This window comes from Microdochium trichocladiopsis (genome assembly GCF_020744255.1).
Source record: "Microdochium trichocladiopsis strain MPI-CAGE-CH-0230 chromosome Unknown B0I36scaffold_9, whole genome shotgun sequence".
Lineage (NCBI taxonomy): Eukaryota > Fungi > Ascomycota > Sordariomycetes > Xylariales > Microdochiaceae > Microdochium > Microdochium trichocladiopsis.
Window position 1 is genome coordinate 2,972,358 of NW_025763552.1, and position 24,479 is coordinate 2,996,836.

General features: G+C 51.2%; 5 protein-coding genes across 5 annotated transcripts; 2 read left to right on the forward strand and 3 right to left on the reverse strand.

Annotated features, from left to right (window-relative positions):
- Window positions 1-3,876: 3,876 nt before the first annotated feature.
- Window positions 3,877-5,700, forward strand: B0I36DRAFT_251038 (efflux pump antibiotic resistance protein; the record flags this gene model as incomplete). The annotated part of the gene is made up of 3 exons (XM_046150584.1): window positions 3,877-4,086; window positions 4,173-5,316; window positions 5,387-5,700. The coding sequence occupies 3 exons, from the start codon at window positions 3,877-3,879 to the stop codon at window positions 5,698-5,700; spliced, it is 1,668 nt and encodes a 555-aa protein (XP_046008832.1).
- Window positions 5,701-7,355: 1,655 nt separating this feature from the next.
- B0I36DRAFT_229382 (uncharacterized protein) lies at window positions 7,356-10,229 on the forward strand (the record flags this gene model as incomplete). The annotated part of the gene is made up of 2 exons (XM_046149120.1): window positions 7,356-9,760; window positions 9,812-10,229. Coding segments are annotated over 2 exons (2,823 nt in total), but the record flags the coding sequence as incomplete, so codon positions are not given.
- Window positions 10,230-12,402: 2,173 nt separating this feature from the next.
- B0I36DRAFT_376886 (P-loop containing nucleoside triphosphate hydrolase protein) lies at window positions 12,403-14,746 on the reverse strand (the record flags this gene model as incomplete). The annotated part of the gene is made up of 2 exons (XM_046160507.1): window positions 12,403-14,372; window positions 14,608-14,746. The coding sequence occupies 2 exons, from the start codon at window positions 14,744-14,746 to the stop codon at window positions 12,403-12,405; spliced, it is 2,109 nt and encodes a 702-aa protein (XP_046008834.1).
- An 827-nt stretch (window positions 14,747-15,573) lies between these two features.
- Window positions 15,574-16,572, reverse strand: B0I36DRAFT_353426 (uncharacterized protein; the record flags this gene model as incomplete). Its single annotated transcript, XM_046157209.1, has 2 exons — window positions 15,574-15,893; window positions 16,449-16,572. The coding sequence occupies 2 exons, from the start codon at window positions 16,570-16,572 to the stop codon at window positions 15,574-15,576; spliced, it is 444 nt and encodes a 147-aa protein (XP_046008835.1).
- A 3,050-nt stretch (window positions 16,573-19,622) lies between these two features.
- On the reverse strand, window positions 19,623-23,734 carry B0I36DRAFT_353427 (uncharacterized protein; the record flags this gene model as incomplete). The annotated part of the gene is made up of 10 exons (XM_046157210.1): window positions 19,623-19,673; window positions 19,900-20,298; window positions 20,330-20,360; window positions 21,168-21,208; window positions 21,598-21,632; window positions 21,811-22,518; window positions 22,586-22,702; window positions 23,053-23,081; window positions 23,185-23,255; window positions 23,321-23,734. 10 exons carry the CDS (start codon window positions 23,732-23,734, stop codon window positions 19,623-19,625), a joined length of 1,896 nt encoding a protein of 631 aa, XP_046008836.1.
- Between the last annotated feature and the right edge of the window lie 745 nt (window positions 23,735-24,479).

Below are 24,479 nucleotides of genomic sequence, written 5' to 3' on the forward strand. Positions count from 1 at the left end.
ATGATGGCACACGAGCAGGACCTTATGCGCCATGATATCGCCGAACTTCGAGATGCAAACGACCGCCTCAGCCGCCGTCGTCGTACGAAAAGAAAGCAGCTACAGAAAGGAGGGTCCCTCACGATTGATCAGGCAAAGGATTTGAAGGCTCAAATCGATGCGACGCAGCAGTTAATGGCGGAAACGAGTCAGAATAGTGGTCGTACGAGGAGGCCCGAAACGCGCGCGCGACGATGTGGCGTCTGCGGCGAGCCTGGCCATAATGCTCGTACGTGTCAGAAAGTTGTATCTGCCTCTGAAGAAGAGGATTCCTCATAGTTTCAATTGATTTAAGGCGTTATGGTTAATTTGACTTATATATTATCATACGAGTGCGTAGAGGGTGGGCGGGTCGCTTGTGTGGGCGGGTCGCTTGTGGATTACGTTATGTAACTAACTGATACTGTAAAAATGCATATTTCACGAAGTGGGGACATTCTAGCCGTGATGGATCTCTTTCAACCCCCAGTTTGGCATTCAACCCACGCTATCCACATCACCAGCACAACTTCTGAGACCAAAAAGCCGATCACATGCTGGACCTTAGGGATTGGGTGAGTTTTTGCAGAGTTGAAGTGCTTCATCAAAGACCTTAGTGGAAAGAGGAGGATTTCGCCCCAGTTCACTTGTGGTGCGTGCAGACGGTGGTTCGAGGCAGGCGAGCGCGAAAGGTCATTTCCAGAATGCAGACAGCACAAATCAGGCCCTATGAAAATGCGTTGCCAAATATTGGAGCCCTATCACTATTCACTACGCAGCGCGACCCATTTACTAATATCACGGACAAAACGACGGGCGACTCCAATCTTCACCCCTTTCTCCATGAAAGACCCTGCGTCTTGATCCTCAAACACTTGCTCAAAGTCGAGGCAAGGCTCCATCATGACGAGATAGATTTTGTGGAACTCCTGCTTAATATATAGGTGTTCCACTTGCAGACAAGGCCAGTCGCAATAGTCCTTCACTCTGATGTCTCGTAGGCCGGGTATCTCAAGAGAAACGGCAGACGATAAAGGTCTGCTGAGAGACGTTGACGCCGCCACAGAAACAGCTACGGATTCTGGAGCAGGAGAGAGCCAGGCCCTTGGCATGATATTTGTGATGTTAATCGATGGGCGGTTGGCCCGAGATGTTGCCTTTTGCTGCCGTGCTTCTAAACGTTGTTGATCCTCTGCAAACAACTGCTCACGGAGGCTACTAGGCACATCGTCATGGCAAAGTAAAGTGCCACCCTGCTCAACATGCTCAATCAGCGCTTTGAAGTGGTGTACTCTCAAGCGGTATCGCTTCGTGGTGTCCCTATCCTGCCAGCAGTACGGCCCGACGTGGCAGGCCGGACCTAGGCAGCGAAAGGTCGCATACACCTGTTGGCAAATTGATGGCTGCCCACTGGAACCTTCCTCGCCAACAATGCACATGTCACGTTGAGCGAGCATTCGTTCTGAAAAATACGCGAAGCCTCGTTTGTTTCCACCCTTGTATGTTACACCAGCAGCTGCACTTGTTCAGATATAGTAGAGTTGTTATCAGGGTATACAGTAGTAGGCCTGATCATTCCCAGCAGGCTTCCGCTTGATGCGTGCTTTGCCTACTAGTGTACTTGATTGGAATTCTCCGCATGGTGAGGTTGGTGCAGTTGTCGTTGAAGAAATTGGCGATTGAAGGTGTTCTGAGCTGGGGAGAAATTGTTGCGTGGGAAGGGGCTGAGAAAGTTTCTCGGCCGGGCGAAACTTTCGCGGTCGGGCGAAACTTTCGCGGTCGGGCGAAACTTTCGCGGTCGGGCGAAACTTTCGCGGTCGGGCGAAACTTTCGCGGTCGGGCGAAACTTTCGCGGTCGGGCGAAACTTTCGCGGCCAATCAGAGCGCTCAAAAAGGCGGGGCGCCAAGCCGGAGCAAGTAAACGGCTCCGGCGGTGCACGCGACCTTGACCTGCTTGACGGCCTTCTGTGGCGGCGAATGTCGGAAAGTATACACTAGTGCTGATCAGTCAGTCAGAGTTCTATCTTGCCGCCGCCGACGTTCTCCTCCTTGGTGTTATTCTCTGACTGCACAGCCAGACGCAACCTCATTCTGATCTACTGTACCTACAGGCCTACCCAACCAGCCTAGCCTTGTGCCGGCTCGCCTTGCGGCGCACAGAGGGCGCATCCCTGCCTTGGCGCCCCGCCAAGTTGCTATGATCCAGGAGCCTTCCCCGAGGTGACCAGCAGTGGGATAAGAGGACCACCTTTGAGTGCAACTGGTCTGCACTTCATGTTCCTGCCCGAGCACTGGTGATTTGAGGATCATCCTGGTACACAGCCACCACCATGCCACGCCATGCGCACGGGGCACATTCCCCAATCCGGCATTGAGACGTCTACTTGACATGCCAGGGGAACGAAGTGGCATCTCAGTAGATATGGCGACTTGCGCGATGACGGCTGAAATACAAGCGTGAGGACTACATAGTAGAAGTTTCGCCAGCTGGCCCACCCCAGCGACCTAGAGGATCGAAATTTTGGAGGCGCGGGCGTCGACCTGCTCCGTGAAGTGGACTGCGGTAGCCCAGAAGGAAGGGGACTTGAGGCCGGCCTCATTGAGCATGACGGCCGCCGAGGGCCGGCTGGGTCGGAATATCTGGGTCGCTATTTAGGTCGTCTTTGCAGCTGGCCTGGCTTTCGCGGGTGAACTGCTGTCGGTCATCTCGGGCGGAGCGTCGCCACGAAGCGCGGATCGGGTATGGACAGGTGTCGGATAGCATCGTGATTGATTGCGATGATGCGAACCATGTCGCGCAGGGCAATGTCTACGTGGCCATTCTAACTTAGTAGCCAGGCACATAGCCATAGTGCCTCTACATGGTAGCCACATGAGACATTGGATCACATACAGATGAGTCATCCAGCCTCCGTTCCGGTACTCAGGAGTTCCCACAGTCCCATACCTACCGTTCAAGGCATGCGGTGAATTGACGACGGCACGAAGCTCGGCGGTGGCCAGTCTATGTCCAGTCTTGGCCATAAACTTATCAGAGGCCCCTCTAACCGCACTCGATCCCGTGAACATGTATAGATCCGGTATGCTCATCTACATCCTAACTTTATATCGCTTTTTGCCAAAAGCGGCATGTTGTCCCTTGCGAGTCTTAAATGGAATGAGGACGAGGCGACCGCTATTTGCGGTCCATAGACTGCACACCTACACCTAATATTGCTAGAACACTGTGGACTCCCGTTGCTTGTTGACCACGCCTTTCTCTGAGCATGGTCTCGCTGGAGGATTAGGAGGCCAAATACGCCTTATCATCGCCACCAAAAGCGGCCGGTCGAAATCAAGATTAATATGGTTATAAGTTCTCGAGCGATTGCGGAGGCTCCGCCGTGCAAGATATGGACTTTGACTTCGGCCGCTCGGCCAGATAGGTGTACAACTATTTGGTGGCGAGACTCTCGTTTGCTATAGTATTGTGTATATTTGTGCATGACCTCTACGGACACCGAATTCGAATGCGACTGTACTATAGTACTGTAGTGTATCCTGCTCCTTTTACCGAGCAGCCCTGTACAGTACTGTATGTATTATCACATGCTGCCGCCTCTTCCCCCCCCGGGGGGGGGGGCACACGCGCAACCAAATGTTTTGTCTTTTCGTAGTTACAACAACAGTTTGGTCCACTACTAGGCTGTGATTAAATAATACTACGGACGGGAAGACGAAACCTTAAAAGTCACCTATACATCACACCTTCCCAGCCTCTCTACTCGGCTTCATTACCGCATCATCCTACGTCTCATCTGTATAGCTACCAGAGTGCTGACGCGTTCAGACTTGGACTGAATCTTAATCAGCATTATCATGGCAGTGCCGCGGCCGTATGAAGAACTAGGTGTGGAGTGGAAAGGAGACGATGATCGCACGCTTACGAACATCACAGTCATCGCATGCAACGCCGCAACTATTGACGCTGAAATCGCTGATGACAATGGTGACTATCCTTGGGGAATATCCTTGATTTTTATCATTGTTGCCTTGGGTTTGAGCATTTTCTTGGTAGCACTCGACATGGTAAGAATCCTAACCACCCATTCGACCCACGTGGTCTTTACGAACGGACCGGAACCGCTGAGAAATAGAGCTAACAAACCAAGTAGACAATCGTCGCCACAGCTATTCCAAAGATGACAGACGAATTCAGTGGTCTTTCCGATGTTGCCTGGTACGGCTCTGCCTTCTTCATGACCATCGGTGGTTTCCAGTCGGCATGGGGCAAGGCTTACACGTACTTTGATCTCAAAACCACTTTCCTTGTTGCCATGCTCATCTTCGAGATTGGTAGCCTGTTTTGTGGCGCTGCACCAAACTCTGCTGCCTTCATCGTAGGACGCGGCATCGCCGGTGTTGGTGCTGGGGGCCTCAGCTCTGGCTGCTATACACTCATTGCATTTGCCGCCGAACCCAGAAAACGTCCATTGTTCACCGGGATCATGGGTGCTTCTTACGGAATTGCCTCTGTCGCCGGGCCCCTTATTGGAGGTGCCCTCACCGACCATGCCTCCTGGAGATGGTGCTTTTATGTCAACTTGCCCATTGGCGGTCTCTCAGGAATCGTCATCCTCTTATTCTTTACCGCACCAAGCAAATCAAAGCCAGTAGCGGCTTCTCTTCGAGAGAAGCTCCTTCGAATGGATCCAATCGGTATCGTCCTGGTTATGGGAGCGACTATCGCTTTCATCTTGGCTGTCCAGTATGGTGGCCAGAGCCACTCGTGGGGTTCAGACACCGTCGCCGGCCTCCTTGCAGGATCTGCTGTCGTTATTGTCGTCTTTATTGCCTGGCAGGCGTATAACGGCGAGCGCTCCATGATAGTTCCGCGCATCGTCAGGAAAAGAACTGTCTGGGTCAATGCACTCGGCGGCTTCTTCCTGAGCTCTGCCTACCTCATTATCGTCTACTATCTGCCAATTTACTACCAGAGCATTAATAACGATTCTCCAACCACGTCCGGATTACGCAACATTCCAATTATTCTTGCCGTCACCTTTGCCACCATGTTGTCGGGCGTGCTCATCTCGAAGACTGGCATCGCAATACCGCTCATGGTGGTTGGTTGTGCCATTGGGATGATTGGTACAGGGCTCATGTGCACTCTTAGGCTCGGCGCGAATGGGAGCAGATTGACTGCGTACCAGATTCTCGCCGGAGCTGGTTTTGGTCTCGCTATTCAAGTCCCAATGATTCATGCCCAAGGAAATGCTGCAACTGAGGATCTGGCTTTGACTACATCCACCATTATGTGTAATAACATATTCTCAAACTCCTTCTACTTACCCGCGTACCTGAGGACTAACAATTACTTTTCGCTCAGTTTTCCAAACCCTTGGTAGTGCGCTTCTTCTCTCGGGCGCGCAATCAGCCTTTGCGAATGAGCTGCTGGTCAAGCTCAAAGAATATGTGCCGACATCCTCTCCGGAGATGGTGATTGCCACAGGCGCGACACAGATCCAGACGGCTTTCCCCGCCGCCCAGGTCACCGGTATCCTGCAGGCTTACATGGGAGGAATCAACATTGTTTTTGCCATCTCAACCACGGCGGTCGGTTTGGCCTTCGTGACTAGCTTGGCCAGCTCGTGGAAAAGGCTGGGTGTGGAGTCGTTCAAGGTTGTGTGCGGTGCCGCATGAGGTGGGCGACAGCTCACCCACTCGGGGTCGTAAATGGCGTTGTTGAGCTGGTGGAAAGGGTGTCCTATCTGAAGGCAGTCTAGTGTAGCTAATTGGACGCGATGCACAAGCCACAATAATAATGCAGGTTCGTGTATGCATTACAATTCAGAAGGGCTCTCCGTCTGTTATCATGCCCCGTCTTTAGCCCCATCAAGACCTTCAATAACGCCGCCCGAGATCGAAAAGCTCGATTGTCATACTGGTAGAACCCTGAAGTGGTATGATAGTGTACCGATCTCGAATCAAAAGGTAGAAGAGCCCGGTCTGGACGGCATATGTATATCTCCTCGCGATAGATTTACCTTAGGGCGAGGGGCATCTGAGCCTTAATAGACGGGTCATGGGATCTGGTGGCTTTGGGGAGATGGATGATTTGAAAGGCTGATGCGTTGCTTCCAAAGATCCACCTTATTTGACGTGGCAAGTCCAATCAAGCTTCCACTACACGCAAGTAGCAGGCGACCTAAACCCTATCATACCATTGCTAATCAGCCGGCGTACGTAGCCGGCGATGTCCACACCTACGACATGTGCCCGATGCAGATTCCATGGGTCGAACTCACAATTAGGCTGCCAGCAGGTGAGAGTAGAGCCCTGACCGTGACCAAGTCTCTTGCCATACCCGGCTTTCTGTGAAGACAGGCAGAGCGCCGACTAATACGGGCAGCCAACATGGTTATCTTCTGACCAAGGCAATGACTTGAAAACAAGTGCCTGCAGCTCCAGCTAGCGCTCCTAGCGTTAAAAGTCATGCGATACCTTGGCGCTCTCGCAAGTCTCGCTGTTGTCGGACCTCAAGTAAGCATTCGAAGTGCCATGATGAGACTGGGAAGCATAAGTCTATTTGGTCCATGCGGCTATGGACTTGCTGGATCAGCCAAGAACGCTTCCATCGACGACGGACCGTGGGCCATCTTTTAGATGACTAAAATCGGTGATCAGATGCATTACAGTCAGATTCGAAATTGGTGTCCAATAGAGACTACGTAAAGTTTATAGTAGTAAACTTATCTTATGACAGCTCGGAGTCTTTAGGTGTGCTATGGCAGTTCAGATTTGTCACGAGCTTCTAAGCATAGTTTTGGCATTAAGATAGGCATTACGGGATATTTGCTCTCAAGAACTCATTCATTTTAATGAGACTAGGACCAGTGAATTCACATAAAATAGGTATGCATTCGACCTCTTCCAGCAGGATTGTCACCTGACGGAGTGGGTCCTGCGCTACTCATCTCTTCCCCTAAAGGTAAGTAAGATCAGAGATCCCCATTGTTCATCCAACACGAAGCTTTGCACATTTGATAACACCATTTTCTATGTTATGTACCCAACTTGAGAGCTAGTACTAACACGTCTCATCACAAGGGCAGACTATAATGGATAATCAAGATCATTCTAGTACACCAACTGCCTCTATAGATAGCTCCATAGCGGGCCACCTCAGTCACTTCAGGGAAAATAGTGACTGTATTATCGATATAACATCGGGAGGGCCCGCAGCAGGCAAGCTCGGCGAGAGCTTTAACTCCAAAAGCGTATCGAAAATCAACGAACTCGGTGGGTTGCCTGCGATTGAGGCTGCTCTCGACAATATACATAAAATAGGTCTAAGTCGGTCGTATAAGGATGGCCGAATACCAAGAAGGGACAGCAAGAGCTTTTGGAAGTTCGTATTAGACACATGTAACGACAAGGCCTTAATGCTGTTGACGATTACCGTGCTAACATCGTTGGTCATTGCCCTGTACCAGAAATTCACTGGACAACATCAGGTCGGCGATACATCGGCGCGGTGGACTGAGAGCATGGCAATCATCGCCGCCGTTGCTGTCGTAATTGTCACTGGGTCATTCACTGACTGGCAGATGGAGCGACATTTCATTCGGAGGATGGCCTATAGAGTTCTTCATCTCAAACCAGGGGATGTGACCGATGTTGATGGCTTACTGCTTCGGGGAACCGGAGTTCAATGCGACGAGTTCGCAGCGACGCATGAGGCTGGTTTCTTCCCAAAAGACTCCGCAGAAAAGGTGTCAGCGGATGTAAAGGAGGGTAAGGTTGTAATAGAAGCAGACTCCTTCATTCATTCCGGCAGTCGCGTTATGAATGGGGAAGGCACTCTTCTGGTCACTGGGACAGGGCATCTCCAAGTCACACTCCTCCAATCAAAGCTGAATGAAATTGCCGAACGCATTGCCAGACTCGTTGGCGTAACTAGTTTTGTCCTGCTTGTCACCCTGCTCGTTACTTTTTGCACTAAACTCCCGCAGAATACGGGTGCAGCATTATCAAAGGCCCAGGAAGTCTTAGACATCCTTATTGCCGTCATTATATTTATAATCGTGGGAGTTCCGCAAGGGCTCCCGTTGGCGCCCACGATGGCACTCGCGTTTGCCATTCCAGGAATGCGCGGAACTAATAACTTTGTTCGTTATCTGAAGGGGTGCGATGTCCTGGGAAACGCCACGACTATTTGCTCTGGTGTGGCTGGTATAGTTTCTCGGAGCAAGAGTATAGTGGTAGCTGGAACAGTGGGTAATGGTTTTCGCTTCGAGCGCTCCAGAACCGCAGCTTCCGAGAAATCAGCTCAAGAGTTTACACCTCAACAAATTGCTTCCGAACTTGCCAAGGACACTCAAGACCTACTACTGAAGTCCATCTCGCTCAACTCGACAGCTTTTGAGGGCGACGTAGATGGGGTCTCTACTTTCATCGGATCAAAGGTGGAGACAGCACTCCTCATGTTCGCACGAGAATTCCTCGCACTGGACTCTGTCAGCGAAGAGCGCGTCAATGGCAAGATTCTGCAGCTCATTCCTTTTGACTATGGCCGGAAGTGTATGGGTGTGGTCGCGCAGCTAGAAAATGGGAAGGCCCGCCTGTACGTGAAGGGCGCCTCGGAGATCCTTCTCAGTAAGTGCACACGGCTGCTGAAGAGCCCGGATCAAGATAGCAGCAGCGGCCGCCTTAGAGCCAGCGACATTGAGAGCATTGATGCACTCATCAAGGGATATACCTCACGATCTCTGACTGTCATTGGCCTCGGGTACCGCGATTTCGACATTTGGCCCCTACCAGAAGCCCGACGTAGTGAGGACAACAGTAGTGACGCTGTATTGGAAGAAGTGTTCACAGAAATGTGCTTTATTGGACTTGTTGCAATCCAAGAACCCTTAATAGCTGGCGTTCCTGAAGCCGCCAGGGACTGCCAAAGAGCTGGCGTGTTTTTGCGCTTAGTCACTAGTCACGAGAAGCTCACCGCTTGCGCTATTGCCAAAGAGTGTGGCATCCTTCACGACGAGGGAATTGCGATGGAAGGCCCAGAGTTCCTGAAGCTCGACAAGGAGGAGCAGAACAAAATCATTCCCAGCCTGCAGGTGCTTGCAAGTTCTAGCTCCAAGGAGAAGCAAATCCTGGTTGAGCGACTAAAGGATCTTGGTGAAACTGTTGCTGTTATTGGTGAGGATACCAAGGATGCGTCAGTGCTGAATGTTGCGGATATCGGTTTCTCCATTGAGGGGCCCGGAGCCGGCATTGCCAAGGAGGGCTCTGGCATACATTCTGTGGCTAGCAATTTTCCAAGCATTGTTGAGGCTCTGAAGTGGGGTCGAGCTGTCAGCTACGCGGTTAAACGCTTCCTACAGTTCCAACTCACAGTCACCATTACAATCGGCGTCCTCGTATTCTTCACTGCCGTAGTCAGCGCTCACCAGAAACCACTGTTCACCGCTGTGCAACTCCTCTGGATCAACTTGGTCAAGGACACACTCGCCGCTCTTGCCCTGGTAACAGATCCACCTCAGAACAGCATATTAGATCGTGCCCCTGACCGGAGGGGATCTAGGATCGTTTCTTCAGCTATGTGGAAGATGATCATCGGTCAGACTATCTATCAACTAGGTGTGACATTCTCGCTTAGGTACACCGCGACACGGCTCGCGGTAGTTGAAGAACAAGAATATATACATGCGCTTGTCTTCAACACCTTCGTTTGGATGCAAATCTTCAATTTGTGGAAGTAGGTGAAATCATAGATCGATGGCGCTAATTGAGCTGACCTTGCCTATAGCAATCGGCGACTTGACAATAATTTAAATGTCTTCGAGGGTCTGACAAGGCATTGGTTGTTCTTTGGAATCAACGCGATTTTGTGCGGAGGTCAGGTTCTTATTGTCTTTTTCGGCGGCACTCCCTTTTCCATTCCGACCACTACCTCTGAGGGCCGACTTCCTCAGAGTGGTCTTCAGTGGGGCATCGCTATTGGGTTTGGTCTTGCCTCCATCCCAGTGGGTGCCATGATACGTTGTTTTCGAAACCGATTCGTCTGGAGCTGCATCCGAGGGATTTTTGAGCGCCGGGACAATTCGGTTCACCATTCTATAGCCTTGGACGAGGAGAAGTCCAACAGGAACAATACACACTTCGGAGATGTCAGTAATGACCTGAGATTCATCAAGTTTAACGGCGGCCGCCTCAAAAACTTGGAAGCGTTTGCTAACCCTGCAAAGGGTCTGCAGGAACCCGTTTCTTCTTTGGGAACTCCTATGCCGGTACATGCGAAGCCATGTCCCTCAGCTACAGCATCCCATCAGGGCCCGCGACACGATTGGTCGCGGTCACAATCAACATTGACAGGAATCACCCACGAACCTTGCAAGACTGCTGAAGCTGTCCGCATGACAAGGCCGACTGTCCAACAGGTCCCGGGCCCGCGGCCAGTTCCCGCCGCGGTACTTAGCAGCCAATCTGCCGGCAAAATAGCCGTTATCGATACTATATCTAATCTATCGACGGACTCTTCTCCGCAAAACGAGGGTACAGACAGTGGCTCACTCACACGCCCGAAGTTACCTTTGATGCGGCAAATCGGAGGCTCTTGTAGTATCAGTAGTCAACATGACCCACCTTGTCTGGGGAAACTGCCTACGTTTTTAACGAGTCCACTTCATCGGGATCAAGACGGAGAAGTTGTAGGACCAGGACGGGCACAGCCTACTGAGGAGCAAGAGCAAATTACAGAAAGTGGAGATAAATTGAAACCGAGTCACATTGAGCTCCCAAAATTGTTTCAACAGTGGAAGTTCGATGATCTTAGGCGGGAATTTGGGATTCCATTGGACAAGCCCAATATTAAGGCTCACACCTAGAACCAGGCTCAAAGATAATTTTCACGAGTAGCTTAACTGTAGGTATCCTTCATTCTGGTCGATCGTTAAATAATTTCTAGTAGCGGGGCTTTGTGATGATGTACCGCGCCGCGTTGGTCGAAGGTCGCCTATCAATAACACGATATACTATGCCTAGCTATTAGCTCTAGAGATAGGGTTTCCATAGTTCCGCCGAGGGAGCATTAATATCTTTAATAAGACATGTGAGTTTATGAATAGTATGAGGCGGAATGTCTTGGTTTACTACGTACTGTGTCAGGGCAGTGCGGGCTAGACTGATCAGGGGCATATTTGTACAGTACTACTTAAGGCTTGAAGCCACCGTGACGTTTTCCATAGCATGGAGCCAGATTTTTCATCACTCAGCTTCACCAATCCGACTTGATTTTTCCACCCCATTGAATTCCTACGCTTCTGCACCCGTTCTTGTACGCAATTGACTGACAATGCCATGATCAGAGATTCCCTCACAAGTGTCGCATCAACAGGGCGTTGTTGATGTGGCTGGCTCCCCCGTCGAAAATCTGCTTTGGCCCCTTATCTGGGAATGCCCTCACTCTGGCCCAGGGCCAGAGTGAACCTCGCCGGAAACACCGCCGAAACTGGCAAGCGGTGAACTCCCTTCGGTCGTGGTGGTTGTTTGTCCCCGATCAGGAGAACCCTCATCCGCCCCAGGACAGTACTTACGTAGTTCGGCTTTCCGATACTTAGTTGTTTTACGCTATCGCGGTCGTTTAATAAATACCTAACTTATACTTAGACAATTTATAACAAAAGGATAGGTTAAGGCGTAGTAATGCTATTTATCTTGCTAGCTAGTGATCCGTAGCTCATAGAATGCCAGCCGCGTGTACCAAGGTTATGAGTATATGCCAGTGCCCGGTTATAGAAGGCTTTGTAACGTCCATCCCTACATCGCGAGCCACCCTGCGTGCCGAGCCAAAATACAGGTACTTTACCTTTGACATAGACTCTAGTCCGCCCATACACGTGCAATTCCTCAAACTTGTTCGGAAGTTATAGATTGACCACATTCAAGCCACCTGATCCCTCGAAACCATCAATTGTAATCAGTGTCGGATCCCGAGCCCGTGATCCGAACCCACCGATGTCTCGAAGCATTTAAAGACATAGTCAATCGCACCCCACCACCATCTCCTCATCGTCCCTCAAAGTCATAAATGGACATCAATCGAGTCTCTGATTTGGATTTTCACTACGAAAAGTGATCAGCAGGTCCAACGCTGTTGTGGGACGATGATATTAGCAACGTCAACAAGTCGATCGGTACCTTTCCAGTGGTGGGTCTTCCCGTTTAGGCTAGCGTCAAACGTCAAGTTACGTGGGGCATGTACTGCTCGTACTGCCTGTGGCTGGTGCGTCTGTGGCTATTTGTAACTACTCAGTGGGAGGAGGAAAGGTCATTCGTGAATGTGCAGAATCAAATGATTTAATTAACAACTAGCAATACTGACTGCACATATTGACTGCGTTACCTCATTGCAGCCGTCTTTTCACTCAAAGATGCATAATGACCCTCGCAAGCTAACGTAGTAGGATGAGTTGGCCCTAACACTTTCCTGAATCCATTCAAGGCGGTGACATAAAGCTCGCCGGCTTCATCGACTCGGTTTTGCATATGGTAGAGGTAAGCGAGGCAGTGGATGCTCGTGAGTGTGTCTGGATGGTTCTTGCCCAGCGCCTTCTCATGACCATCAAGCGCCCGTCGGCTCATCGCCTCTGCCTCTTCGTACTCGCCCTGGTCCTGCAGCACTGTAGCAAGATTGCTGACGCTCGTGAGTGTGGAAGGATGGTGCTTGCCCAGCGCCTTTTCGCGACTATCAAGCGCCTGTCGGTTCATCGCCTCTGCCTCTTCGTACTTGCCCTGGCCCCGCAGCACAAGAGCAAGAATGCTGACGCTTGTAAGTGTATCGCTACTCTCTGCACCAAGAACTGCCTCTCGAACCTCCACTGCCTTCCAAAGCAATGCCTCGGCCCTCTCGTATCCTCCCACTTGCCACCCATACCATCCTGCGTTTGTCAATAACCGCGCCCATTCTGTCGCATCCTCAGCATCTGCAGGCTGCGTTTCTACAAGCTGCGCAATGTGAGGCTCAAGTTGCTGACACTTTGACCAGTTCTCATAACTCCCCGGCGGGTAATTCTCTGACATGATGTGCAGAAATGTCTGCTTCCATCTTGCCATATCACCCACTGACGAGAGCCAGGCTCGTGCACAAAACTGCACGAGTGCATGCATCTCATAGATACCTTGTTGCACGGTTACGGCCACCAACGAGTAATCTCGGAGCGTTTCTAGATCATCATCCAGACCGTCGTCATCATCGTCGTTGTCATCGTCGTTGTCATCATCGTTGTCATCATCGTTGTCATCGTCGTTGTCATCGTCGTTGTCATCGTCGTTGTCATCGTCGTTGTCATCATCGTTGTCACCGTCGTTGTCATCGTCGTTATCATCCTCGCAGTCCTCATCGTTTTCCTTCCGATAGTAGCTTCGCAGTACCCATTCCGGTATCTCCTGCGGGTCGAAAAGGCTCATGAGAGAGAGCAAGTCTGCGGCCGACCGCCGCTCCTTCTGGATCTGTTCGAACGTCATCTGCCACGTCACCACCACCGAGTTTGCCGCCGTGCCGTCGCGCCGAAGATCACCCAGATCTCGATTTAGCAGACTTTCCTTCTTTTTCTCATTCTTTCGAAAGTGTTCCAGGTACGTCGAGCACGACATCCGTGGCCATCGTCGGACAATATACGCGGCTGCCTGGGTGATTGCGAGAGGTATATATTCGAGCGCTTGAGCTAGGGCGGCGGCTGCCTCTTCGTCGTATTTGTCTCGAAGCTTTTTCTGAAGTAATTGCGTTGCTTGGTTCTCGTCCATCCGCTGGATGAAGAATATGCCCCAGGTGCCTGCCAGTCGTTCGGCCGCATCCCTGTTCCGTGATGTAATAAGGATCCTGCCATTCTTAGTCTGCGGCAGAAGCTGTGCGAGTGGTTGCTGCTTCGATGCAGTCGTCCCAGCCCGGTCGTGGCGCCTTGGAAAGAATACTTCGACATCGTCCGCATTATCCAGTATCATCAGCCAGTGTTCATTCTCGGCGCTGGACAACCAGTCATACACCAGCTGTAGCACATCGACCTTGGGATCATAGCGCTGCGGCAGCTGCAGTCGGTCCGCAATGACGCGATACGCCTCCTCAAACCGCGCTTGGGTGTCGGCGTGTACCCAGAGTACGTACGTGCTCGGCGATTGTTGTCGGGTTCGGTGCGCGTACTCGATCGCTACCTGAGACTTGCCGATACCTCCCAGGCCGACAAGGGCGGCACGGCTGCCTGGCTGCGCGAGGGTTGTATTCAGCCACGCAGTCACGTCTGGGCGCTCGACGAAATCGGCATCGGGAAGGAAAGGGACGGTCGAGAAGGGTTCGGGACGTCGCGATGTGGATTCTACAAGTCGTCAGTCTGTCGAGGCCCTTATCCTTAGGACAGGTGGCCTCACTTGGTTCGTGGAATGTAAAGTTCACGGTTCTTGCTGGTGCCAGTCGCTGTTGGGATGCGAGGAAATGCTCATCGCTCGCCCGAGGCTCTCTCGAGAAGAAGCCTGCAGTGCCAGGTCGGGGTCAGCTAACGCGGACTGGTCAAGGAGTGGGGAAGTCGAAAGGCTGTCACTACAGCTGCATACCTTCAAAGCCAAACCTCATCTCCACGTCGTGGACAGCCTCCCTCCAAAATTCATTCAGGTACATGATTAGCAGCTGGTAGTCGCTTTCATGCGTGCTGCGGAACTTGGGCAGGTCCGCGTGGTTCTGGTTCATCGGCATGTGGCTGTGCTTGAGGCCCGGCGGATAGCTGCCGAGCGCCGAGTCGCGCGTGACGAGCACCTCGGTCTTGCCCGTCAGCCTCCACTGGCCCGGTGCCTCCTCCTTGGCCGTCTTGCTCTTGAGCGTCTCGTACACGGAGACGACGCGCGACCCGGGCAATCAGAAGGCGTCTGAGAAGCGGCGATGCAGGTTGCGCAGGTAGTGCGACTCGGCAGCCAGGTTGCGGACGAGGCTCTCGTTGGGCTGGTTGTGGACGATGGGGAGCCAGTGCGAGATGTAGATCCCGCTATTGGGCACGCCAAAGAAGACAAGGCCGTACACGCACCGGGCGTTGATCTCGTCGTTCTCGGCCAGACGGCAGATGGCCTGCTCGGGTCAGCTTGCGTCTTGTGCGGTCCAAGGGGTCATTGTTGCTCGTACCTCTTTAACGACGAGTCCTCCCAGACTGTGCGCAATGAAGACGATGGGCTTCGGCTTGAAATCGATTTCTCCCTGTGATCTTTAGCATCTGCCTATTTTGTTCGAGTTCTACGGCGCTACCAACTCACCACCCGATGCGTGCGGATACGCGTGATTAAGTCGCCTAGCTTGCAGCCAATCTCGTCAATGTCCTGGAAAGACTCGCTCCTGACCAGCGACGTCTCGTATCCGTACAGGAGCGTCCGCACATTATGGGGCCGCCATGCCGCATCGTCCCGCAGCCACATGAAGCTGCCGCCCCTCTGTTTCCACGAGCCAAAGGGGTGGCTGCTCAGACCGCTTACAACAATGCAGCTGTTTTGTCTGTCAGCACGACCTTGCAAAAACGGCTCGCAAGACGTTGTTTCTCACTCAATCTTGTGGTCCACGTCATCCTTGACTAGGTTGAGCGGCGTGAAGCCTAGGAACGTCGTGTCAATCTCCAGCTCGATGTCTATCGTAGTGCCCTTGACCGACACGCGCTTCCGGATGCCCCAGCGATCACCGTAGCGAAGGGTCTCGGGCGTATTGGCAAAGGTGACAGTCGCCACCCTCTTGATGTTGCAGCCAAAGCTGAACGGGTCCAGTCCGAGTGAGTGCACCTTTGGCTTTGTTGACAGGCCGTCCAAGTCGAAGACCTCCTCCAAAATCTGCTCGGCCTCGTCGACGTCGATGCCGGGGGAACACCCTGGACCCGATACGTGGCATAATCGCTCAGGGCCATGGCATGCGTCTGAAGAATGGCGGAAGGTGTTCTTGTCAAGTCAAGTCCCAAGACCAGACGCCCACGCTCCAGGTCCACGCTGCCCTGGGAAGGCTACGGCTGAAGCGGGGTTCACATCGCGGGGGACAGGCTCGATAGGACGAATCGGGTCTGCTTGCAGGGGACCATCATGCCGCAGGGGTCGGACATTGGACCTCGATACGTTGCTGAGTCCCACACGCGTCTGCATTTGGGAGGCGGGGGCCAATGAATGACCCGCACCGTTGGCCCTCGTCAGCGACAGCCCAAGCACTAGCGGACAGTGGCAGCACAGAGGGACGACAGCTAGACTTGTGCTGGGTTATGCAAAGGGCAAGTGCGAATCGTTCGGGGAACTCTCGCCTCAGACGCCTCTGTCCTGCTGGTGCCTGAGCTCAGCTGCTTCAGCCCACAGTCGAGCCTTATGTTGATTGGCTGCTGTCCGGCTGGGTGTGCTCGGATCTCCCCCAAAACGAAGGAATGATCGCCCATCCAGCTGACCATCATTCCTGCCTAAACGGGACTTTCTGCCACAACGTGGCTGTGGCAGGGCCGCGATCGTGGCGCCACGATGGCTGCCAGCAGCAACTGTCATACACATGACTCCGCAGCTCCTTCCGTCCATTGCTTGCGTTCCTGTTGATTATATATATCTTGACAGGAACGTGTGATGGTAATCTGCGGGTTGGTGCGCAAATACGCTTTAAGGTGAGTCAATGCCTGCGCTCGTTGTCGGTGTGGCATACGGACAAGACAGTTTCGGCGTTCACTCCAATCCTGGCCAGCACGACATGCAGCGCCTCACTGGAAAACAAGTGCTTGGGCTGCCGGGTCCTGCAAAACTGGCATTTTCTTGCAGCTGCCGCCAGGTGGATTCGCAAGGTTGCCAACAGAAGTAGATGGGACGGATGAGGCTCTGCAAAGCGGGGTAACGTCTGAAGTCCAGATTGCTCTGGACTCAGCCGCACTCTTGATTGACACTCCTGCAGGACCTCGTTGACGGCGTCTCTTGCCAGTCATGTGTATGAAATCGTCAGTAGACAAATTTGTGGTTTGCATGACGCTCGTTGTTACAACTTACCCTCCGTTTTATCGTGGCTGAATTCGCACTTGCCGCGTCGATGGCCCCATCCACGACATTTGAGCGGATCGAGGGCCGGACCGTCCTAGCGGGGACCCTGAACGTCACGGTCCACGAACCGAGTGAGGGCCACCCCTCCTGCGAAACAGCAACAATCGGCAGACTGACGACTTGTAGAATCCACACCGCGACGCGCCGAACCCTTCTCGGCCGTCCCTTTCCTTCCCGATGCCGACTTTGTCGAGCGACCTGAGTAGTTATAAATAGCGACATACGTACCACCCACAGGCAGTACGAGCAGTACATGCCCCACGTAACTTGACGTTTGACGCTAGCCGAAACCGGAAGACACTCCACTAGACAGGTACCGATCGACTTGTTGACTTCATCAACATCACCGTCCCACAACAGCCTTGGAACTGCCGGTCACTTTTCGTGGTAAATATTCGAATCGGAGACTCGATTAATGTCTAGTTATGACTATGAGAGGCGATGAGGAGATGGTAGTGGGGTGTGATTGACTATGTCTTTAAATGCTTCGAGACAACGGTGGGTTCGGATCCCGGGCTCGAGATCCGACACTGATCAAAATTTATGGTTTGGAGGGGTCAGATGGCTTGAATGTGGTCAATCTATAACTTCCAAACAAGTTTTGAGGAAGTGCATGCGTATGGGCGGACTAGAGTCTATGTTAAAGGTCAAGTACCTGTATTTTGGCTCGGCACGCAGGGTGGCTCGCGATGCAGGGATGGATGTTAGCACTCGTTCTTTCTGAGACCATTGGGTGATTTGACGTATCTTATTTCCTATTCGCGTGGTAGATAGGATGGATCTGCTAGTGATCTATTTTGGCTTAAGGTAATAACCCAAAAGTCCGATCGGGCGTGTATCTCGTCTCTAGGCACGTATAAACAAAGGCTTTCGAGGTGCAGATATGGCGCGAGTACAACTAGAGCCTGGAGCAAAATAAGGATATTCGAAGATGATGTACTATTACATGTGCTCGTCTTGTGTTACTTTCGTATCTGTCGGCAGGCTTCAGAGCAGGCCTGCACCTTAACTCTGCATATGCAGCCGAGAATAGGACTATTCGCGGCCATAACCTGCTTCCCATAGACCACAAATAGTTGCCCATCACAGAACTATTTGCTGAACTCGCTAGACGGCGGCCTCATTTTGAGGTGACGATGGTGCTTGTCGCCATTATGGCAAACATTAGGAGTCCAGTATTTGTTCACGAGGTCATAGGTACTAAAGCTGTCGGTCTTGGAGCATATGGCAAGTCGACGTCTCTTGGTAACGAGCATCAGAACATGATTAGCACGAATAAGTGCCCAGGCCACTGCCGACACAGGAGAGTACGCCGTAAGGGGTATCCGGAACGCACGCATAAACTGCCTGAAGCTTGGTGGAGACTACGAGTATCTTCTTATAAATTTGCACAAAAGGGTTCGTGACAGTAAGAACAAAGAACGCCGATGGGTCCATCTCCTGGATGACCGAGTTATAGCCGAAAAGATCAAGTTCAAGCGCAATGGACATATCCAATTGAAACCTGCTATTGTAGGTAGCTAGAGTGTCGGCAGCCAGAGCTACTTGGCCCCCGCGCGTATGTCATCCAGGCTCGCGGCAGTCGACGTAGGTGAGCCTGACCTACTGAAGCTCCTTCCACAACTTCGTCACATGAGACGTTCACCGCCTCTTTCTCCAGAAGCTGGCCGTGCCGCAAGCGTATAATGCGTGATACTAAACGATGCGGTTATCAGAATCTGGGTGAGGCCTCTATGCTTCAACCGTATTAGGTGTAATGGCGAGAATAAAATGCGGAGGCTTACCGTATGCTGATAGGCTCGGCCGAGCTTAGCTTTACCAGCTTATTTGAGCATCTGCGCGCCCAACCCAAGTCCCTCCAAGTGCTGAGTCTTATGCGCAAGATTCCATAATAAGAAGATGAAGAAGCATGTGGCCTGTACTATGTAGCTTGCTGAGATGATCCACGGGTAGCAGAGAGAAAGAATGAATATTGTAATTGAGAGACCTGTGACAAAATGACTCAGCCACCATGAGACATCTTGGTCATTACAGAGTACCCAGATATAGACCCGTAGATACTGAGTGTTGAGAAGCACCCTGACACTGAGCAAAATGAGCTGGCGAGTGTCCAAGGGTAGGGTCCTGCAGATTGTGATGAATGAAAGAATTGAGAGGGGTGCTAACAATAGAATAGTGGCGATACCGCTGGTTCTGGGTCTGAAGGAAAGCCTGCTAGACATGACAAAAATGAGCCAAAAGGACGCTAGAATGTCGTAAATAGTAGCGATAATGTGGTGGAAGAGTTGAGTTTGCGTGAATTGCATTCCCAGAACAGGTGCTCCGAAAGGGCCAAGCCTAGTTAATATATAGTATTCCTAGCACGGCATGAACGCGCACTTGTTGTGTCGGCTGCGCCACTCAGGCTTTCCCCAAGGCTGAATCCCCGACACACCGTCATTCTTCTTATCGAGAATGCATTGTCTGAAAAATACAAATGCCTCTAGGGATATCGTTGAGCAGAAGCTTCGTAAAGATGAGAAAGACAGGTGTCTAAAGAAGGTCTATGCCGGATCTCCGTTCTTGGAACCTAGCCCTAATAACTCGCATACGAGCTATAAGTTAGCTATCTAGCTCTATGTTTACACGTGCAGTCGTTGCTTCTGCCGATAAGATCACTGATGATCCAGATTTGGGAATGCGATCGTCGCGAAAATGATATCTCTGTCTCTGCCTTTTTTTGGAAGGTGGGCCCTCTGATTCAGATCCTTCATAATTAGAGTCATCCCATGCTCGCTTTCTCCTGGAAATTAAAGTGGTGATGTCTCCCCCGTCGCTGACCTTCTTGTGGTATTCCTGTGTATGTGTCTCCTTCTTGGGCAAAACCCTGCGTATTGGTGTATATCCCTCCAACGATCCTCGACTGAAGCATCGGCGTCTGTCAATGGCCTCTTGGACAGCGAAGTATTGTTCTGATAGTGTCTTTAGTTGGGTGCCTCCCCGCTCTATCGTATCTCTGATGCTTATCGGAAGGCCCTCGGGAGCGTTCTCTGCGACTTTGACAAACTGTCTCATGAATTTCAAGGAACTACGAAATTTCTTTTCCGCCTCTCTTGCTTGTGCGACAGTCCAGTAGCCAGCACTTTGAGAGGGAGAGGATAGGAGATGTGATGAATCGCGCTCTTGCACTGGATGATCCTCGCCATCAGTTATTTGTGATGAATTGGAAGCTGGCATTGACTATAGTTTGGACGTTATATTCTTTGCGTACCTGTTCGGCGACTTCACGCACCTGCTCCAGGCTGACGCGATTAAATCATGGCAGCCAGCTGGGAACTGTCGGCAGCTCCCGCATAAGTAACATCTAGAGACAATCAGAGGTTTACACTCAAACAAACAGGTACAAAAACAAACAACACAGCACAAACAGAACCACACACCGCAGCCGAACGGTCAGCATTAGTAATCAATGCTCTTCGTCATTAGCTCATCACCTGCGCTTGCTTGGGGTTCCAAGGTTGGCAGCCAAGTACCTAGTTAGCTGTATCCGGCCCCACTCGCTAACTGCAGGGGTTAGCGTGGGCCACATCCCGATGGATCCCTTGTCAATTCATGTGCATCCACATGACGATCACGGTGATCCAGACTAACAGGAATCACGATGAACTTGAAACAGGAAGATAGCAGTGATATACAACATCTTTATAAAAATCTGGTCAAGTAGAGAGCTACACATAGTATCGAAGACACTATCGCCGGAAAGTCTCTGCCATTCAGTGGGGACGGGATGGCGCAGGGAAAGCTGCGGAACTTGTAAGTAAGCGAAAGCCACGCCCTTCACTTGCAGTGCACTGGTTAAGCAGCAAAAGGGGCAGTACTATATGGGCTTCTGCACTATATAAGAATCGAATACCCCCTGCGTAAGGCAGCGTGGCCCCTCCTGGAAACACTTCGAAGTAAGTAAGTTGGAAAAAAGCGTTCGAGTCAGCATCATCGTGCAACGTAATCGGTCTACGAAATTGATACTATAAGTGTAATGATTAGCTAGTAGACTACCTTTGCCATAATGGTCGGAAATGCACCTGATCCGTACTAAATCCCTTCCTTACTAGAGATCCTGACCACGACCTGAGCCATATTCATAGCCGAACTAAATGTTTTAAATTCGTCATGTGGGTGATGACGACTCGAAGGCTGTTCATCAAGGTGGAGAGACAAAATGGTGCCGTGCCCTAGAGGTGCCTGGGGAAGACTGTTATAAAGACTCGCAAAGGGGTACTTGCAGGCCACATAAGCCCGAGCCGAGATGCTGCTTAATTTTACGAAAAGCCTGGGTCTGGCGTATGAGAATGACCTATCGCGGACTTCCTTAAATAAAGATGTCGCATCGTCTTATGATCATAGTTTCCTGCTATCAATTGTCCATCTTTCTATGTAAAGGATAGAAGGAAAAGATATCAAGTGCCATAGAGTCTACCCTTATATGGAATCTAAAACAATTCATCGCCCGCCCCAAAATGTGTATTTGATACAGCCTACCTGACATGAGCCGCCGACACCGCCATTATTAGTACCTAGCAGGGTGAGATACAATGTATTAGCTATCCAAGACACTTCTTCAGTGTAGTTCATAGATCTTGCCAGGAGTAATTGGACAAGATTTTCATGGGCGAAAGCAGAGTATTTGAGAGAAAAAGCTGCAACAAGTAAAGAGGCAAAATAAAGGATTGGACGGTAGGGTCATTAACTTACACTTAGTATAGTCCTCGCGCATCATAAGATACGGCGTAATCAAGGAGCCTCCTCCTACCGGCCACTGGAACGATTGAGAATTCACGCTGGCTCTGCATCCTTCGACCCACACAGCCTCGAATTCGTAATTGATATTATATCTTCCCTGATACTTAGCATAGATAGGTGGCGTGCCTGGCGCGAGCTCATCACCGGAGCTTCCAGAAAAGTCTCTCGAGAATTCATTTTGTTCATCACCATTGATATCGGCATGGCCGGGGAAGTCGGCTTCGTTATGACAGATGATGGGCCCTCGCCCTAATGGTGTCTCAGGGACAATGGGGGATGAAGAAGGCACAGGCTCGTGGGTTGGTGACGGTGGTGGAATTGGCTCGTTTCTCGTTATAGACGATGTTACGAGTGTAACAGGTGGCAACTTTGTGATCTCAGTGGTCTCTGATGGTAATGAGATGCCTTCACTTGATGTCATCATTGACAGTTCGGATGGTGAAGTGGAAGTTGTAGGTAACGAAGTCAGTTGCGATAGCGTCGTGGAACTTGTCTCTAGAGTCGTGGAGCTGGTCTCTAGAGTCGTGGAGCTGGTCTCTTTAGACGTCGTGGAGCTGGTCTCTTTAGACGTCGTGGGAGTGCTTTGAGATGCCGTTGGGCTTGGAATTTCTTGTTTAGGTGTTTGCGGACTAATGACGGAAAGCGTACCTGACGAAACAGCTGACAGGATCGAAGTGATGGGTTCAAGTTCATCTATCTCGATGATGTCTATCGTCCTCGTACGTACCAGACCACAGGCTGAAAATGTCGTGCTTGCTGATGCAGTTGCACTGCAGCTGGCCACAACAGCCGAGCTTATGGTTGTGCAAGACGAGCTTTGAGATGCAGTAAAACATGAAATGAACTAGTATTGCACAGTTTAGCGCTGAGTACTCATAATTTGCGGTAAGGTGGCTCACAAGGTTGGTGACCGTGCTTGGTGTGCAACTGTCAGTTTGAGTTGAACGGCTATCTTCGATATTGCAGCCCAGAATGGGCTCGCAGATTGAAGAAGTCAATGTTTCGGACGGCCCGACAGACTCCACAGTTCGACATGCTAAAGCAGTCCTTGTTTCACACTGGGTCGGCTCCGCAGAGAAGGTCGGCAAGTTGTTCGATCCAACCCTGTGTGGTAATGTCAGTTACTGTGAAGCAGACGGCGGCGGCGAGGATTGCGCAGCCTTTGGGGGAATGTGCAGGGGAGAATGAGCTTACGTGATAGCTGGCCATGGAGGTAGTGGCCCCTTTATGGTCAGTGGGAATGGAAAATGTATAAGTGGTGGACCCCTGTGTGAGTTTGAGATCAGTGATTGGTGCAAGATCCCATTTGCAAAGTTGTCGACTTACTCGGGAAAGATGCCTTGCGGAAGATTCCAAAACCAGCCTCCGATGGCACCACCATCATCCTCAGGACAGAGCTAGAATGTGAGGGGCCAGAGTGTTGGTAATGCAGATATATAGCCCAGGGAAGCGCTGTACTTACGGAGAAAAACCAGAGATTGCAGGGGACGATGAAGCCACCATCAGTCTGTTGCGGTTGGGCCACAGAGGTTCTAACTGGAACTATGCTGAAGGTCGGAGGCCAGCTTGTAATAATCTCTCCAGTGGTGAATGAAGTAGTTGCCAGAGGAGTGGAAGGTACCGGTGGTGGGGGCCAAGTGACAGAGGGGCCAGCTGAAGCCGAGCTGGTTGTTTGACCAGGGAATTCGGAAGAGGATGAGGAAGCAAAAGAAGAATAGGCGGACGGAGAGGAGAGGAAATACTTGACAACGTGACGGGCACTGGACTCTGCCTTGTAGTCGACGAGGCAACCCAGCTGGAAATGCTGCTGTTCGTCCAGAGTTGGCTGGACAAGAGGCTTCCTGTAGAGCTGGAGGTGTTCAAAGTCCCTATCCATCGCATGGGAAATGACGAAACCTGTACTGAGCTAGACGAGCTGGCTGCATTGCATGTTATCGATAGATATAGGAGCAGATACTGATACATAAACAGCTTCATTATGAGGGTATTCCCGAGAGATAAGCAGCATTGGATAAGAAGTGAGACTCTAATATACGGCAAAATATGTCGGAAATCATCACCACCGCGTATTGAGAGACTCCAGCTATATACAAGCTCAAGACCCACGCCCATACCTCGCTCAGTCCGTATATGAGGTTGTAAACAAGCAAAACCTGCCCCGAATTGAAGATTAGTAATATATTCCTTGGGGCCCTCGGCCATTCGCGCATACAGCTTGATTGTAATCCGGTCGAATCTAGGGTGTCAGCACCATGAGTCCCTCCCAGGATGGCCAGCCCAGGGCCAACAAGGCGTTGTATCGAGCCTGTCAGTAGATCCACTACTGTACAGGGCGGCTTTCCACCGTAACCTATGTTGGTTGGCTAATTCTGTTCATTGGTTGACTGCAGATGCGTACAGTACGCTTAGAAGGCTGACGATGATTACAGCTCTTTATGTCCAAACTTTTATGAGTCCGAGATCTGCAGCCATGTTTACCACAATCGACATACCGGCCTCAACTCGATAGCACAGTCCAACATATAGGGCATTGTTAGCTAGCATCCGATGCTGGTTCTGTACAGTATGCAAGGCAGTTTTTGAGAACACCGCCTTTGAATTGGTACTTACATATAGCTTTG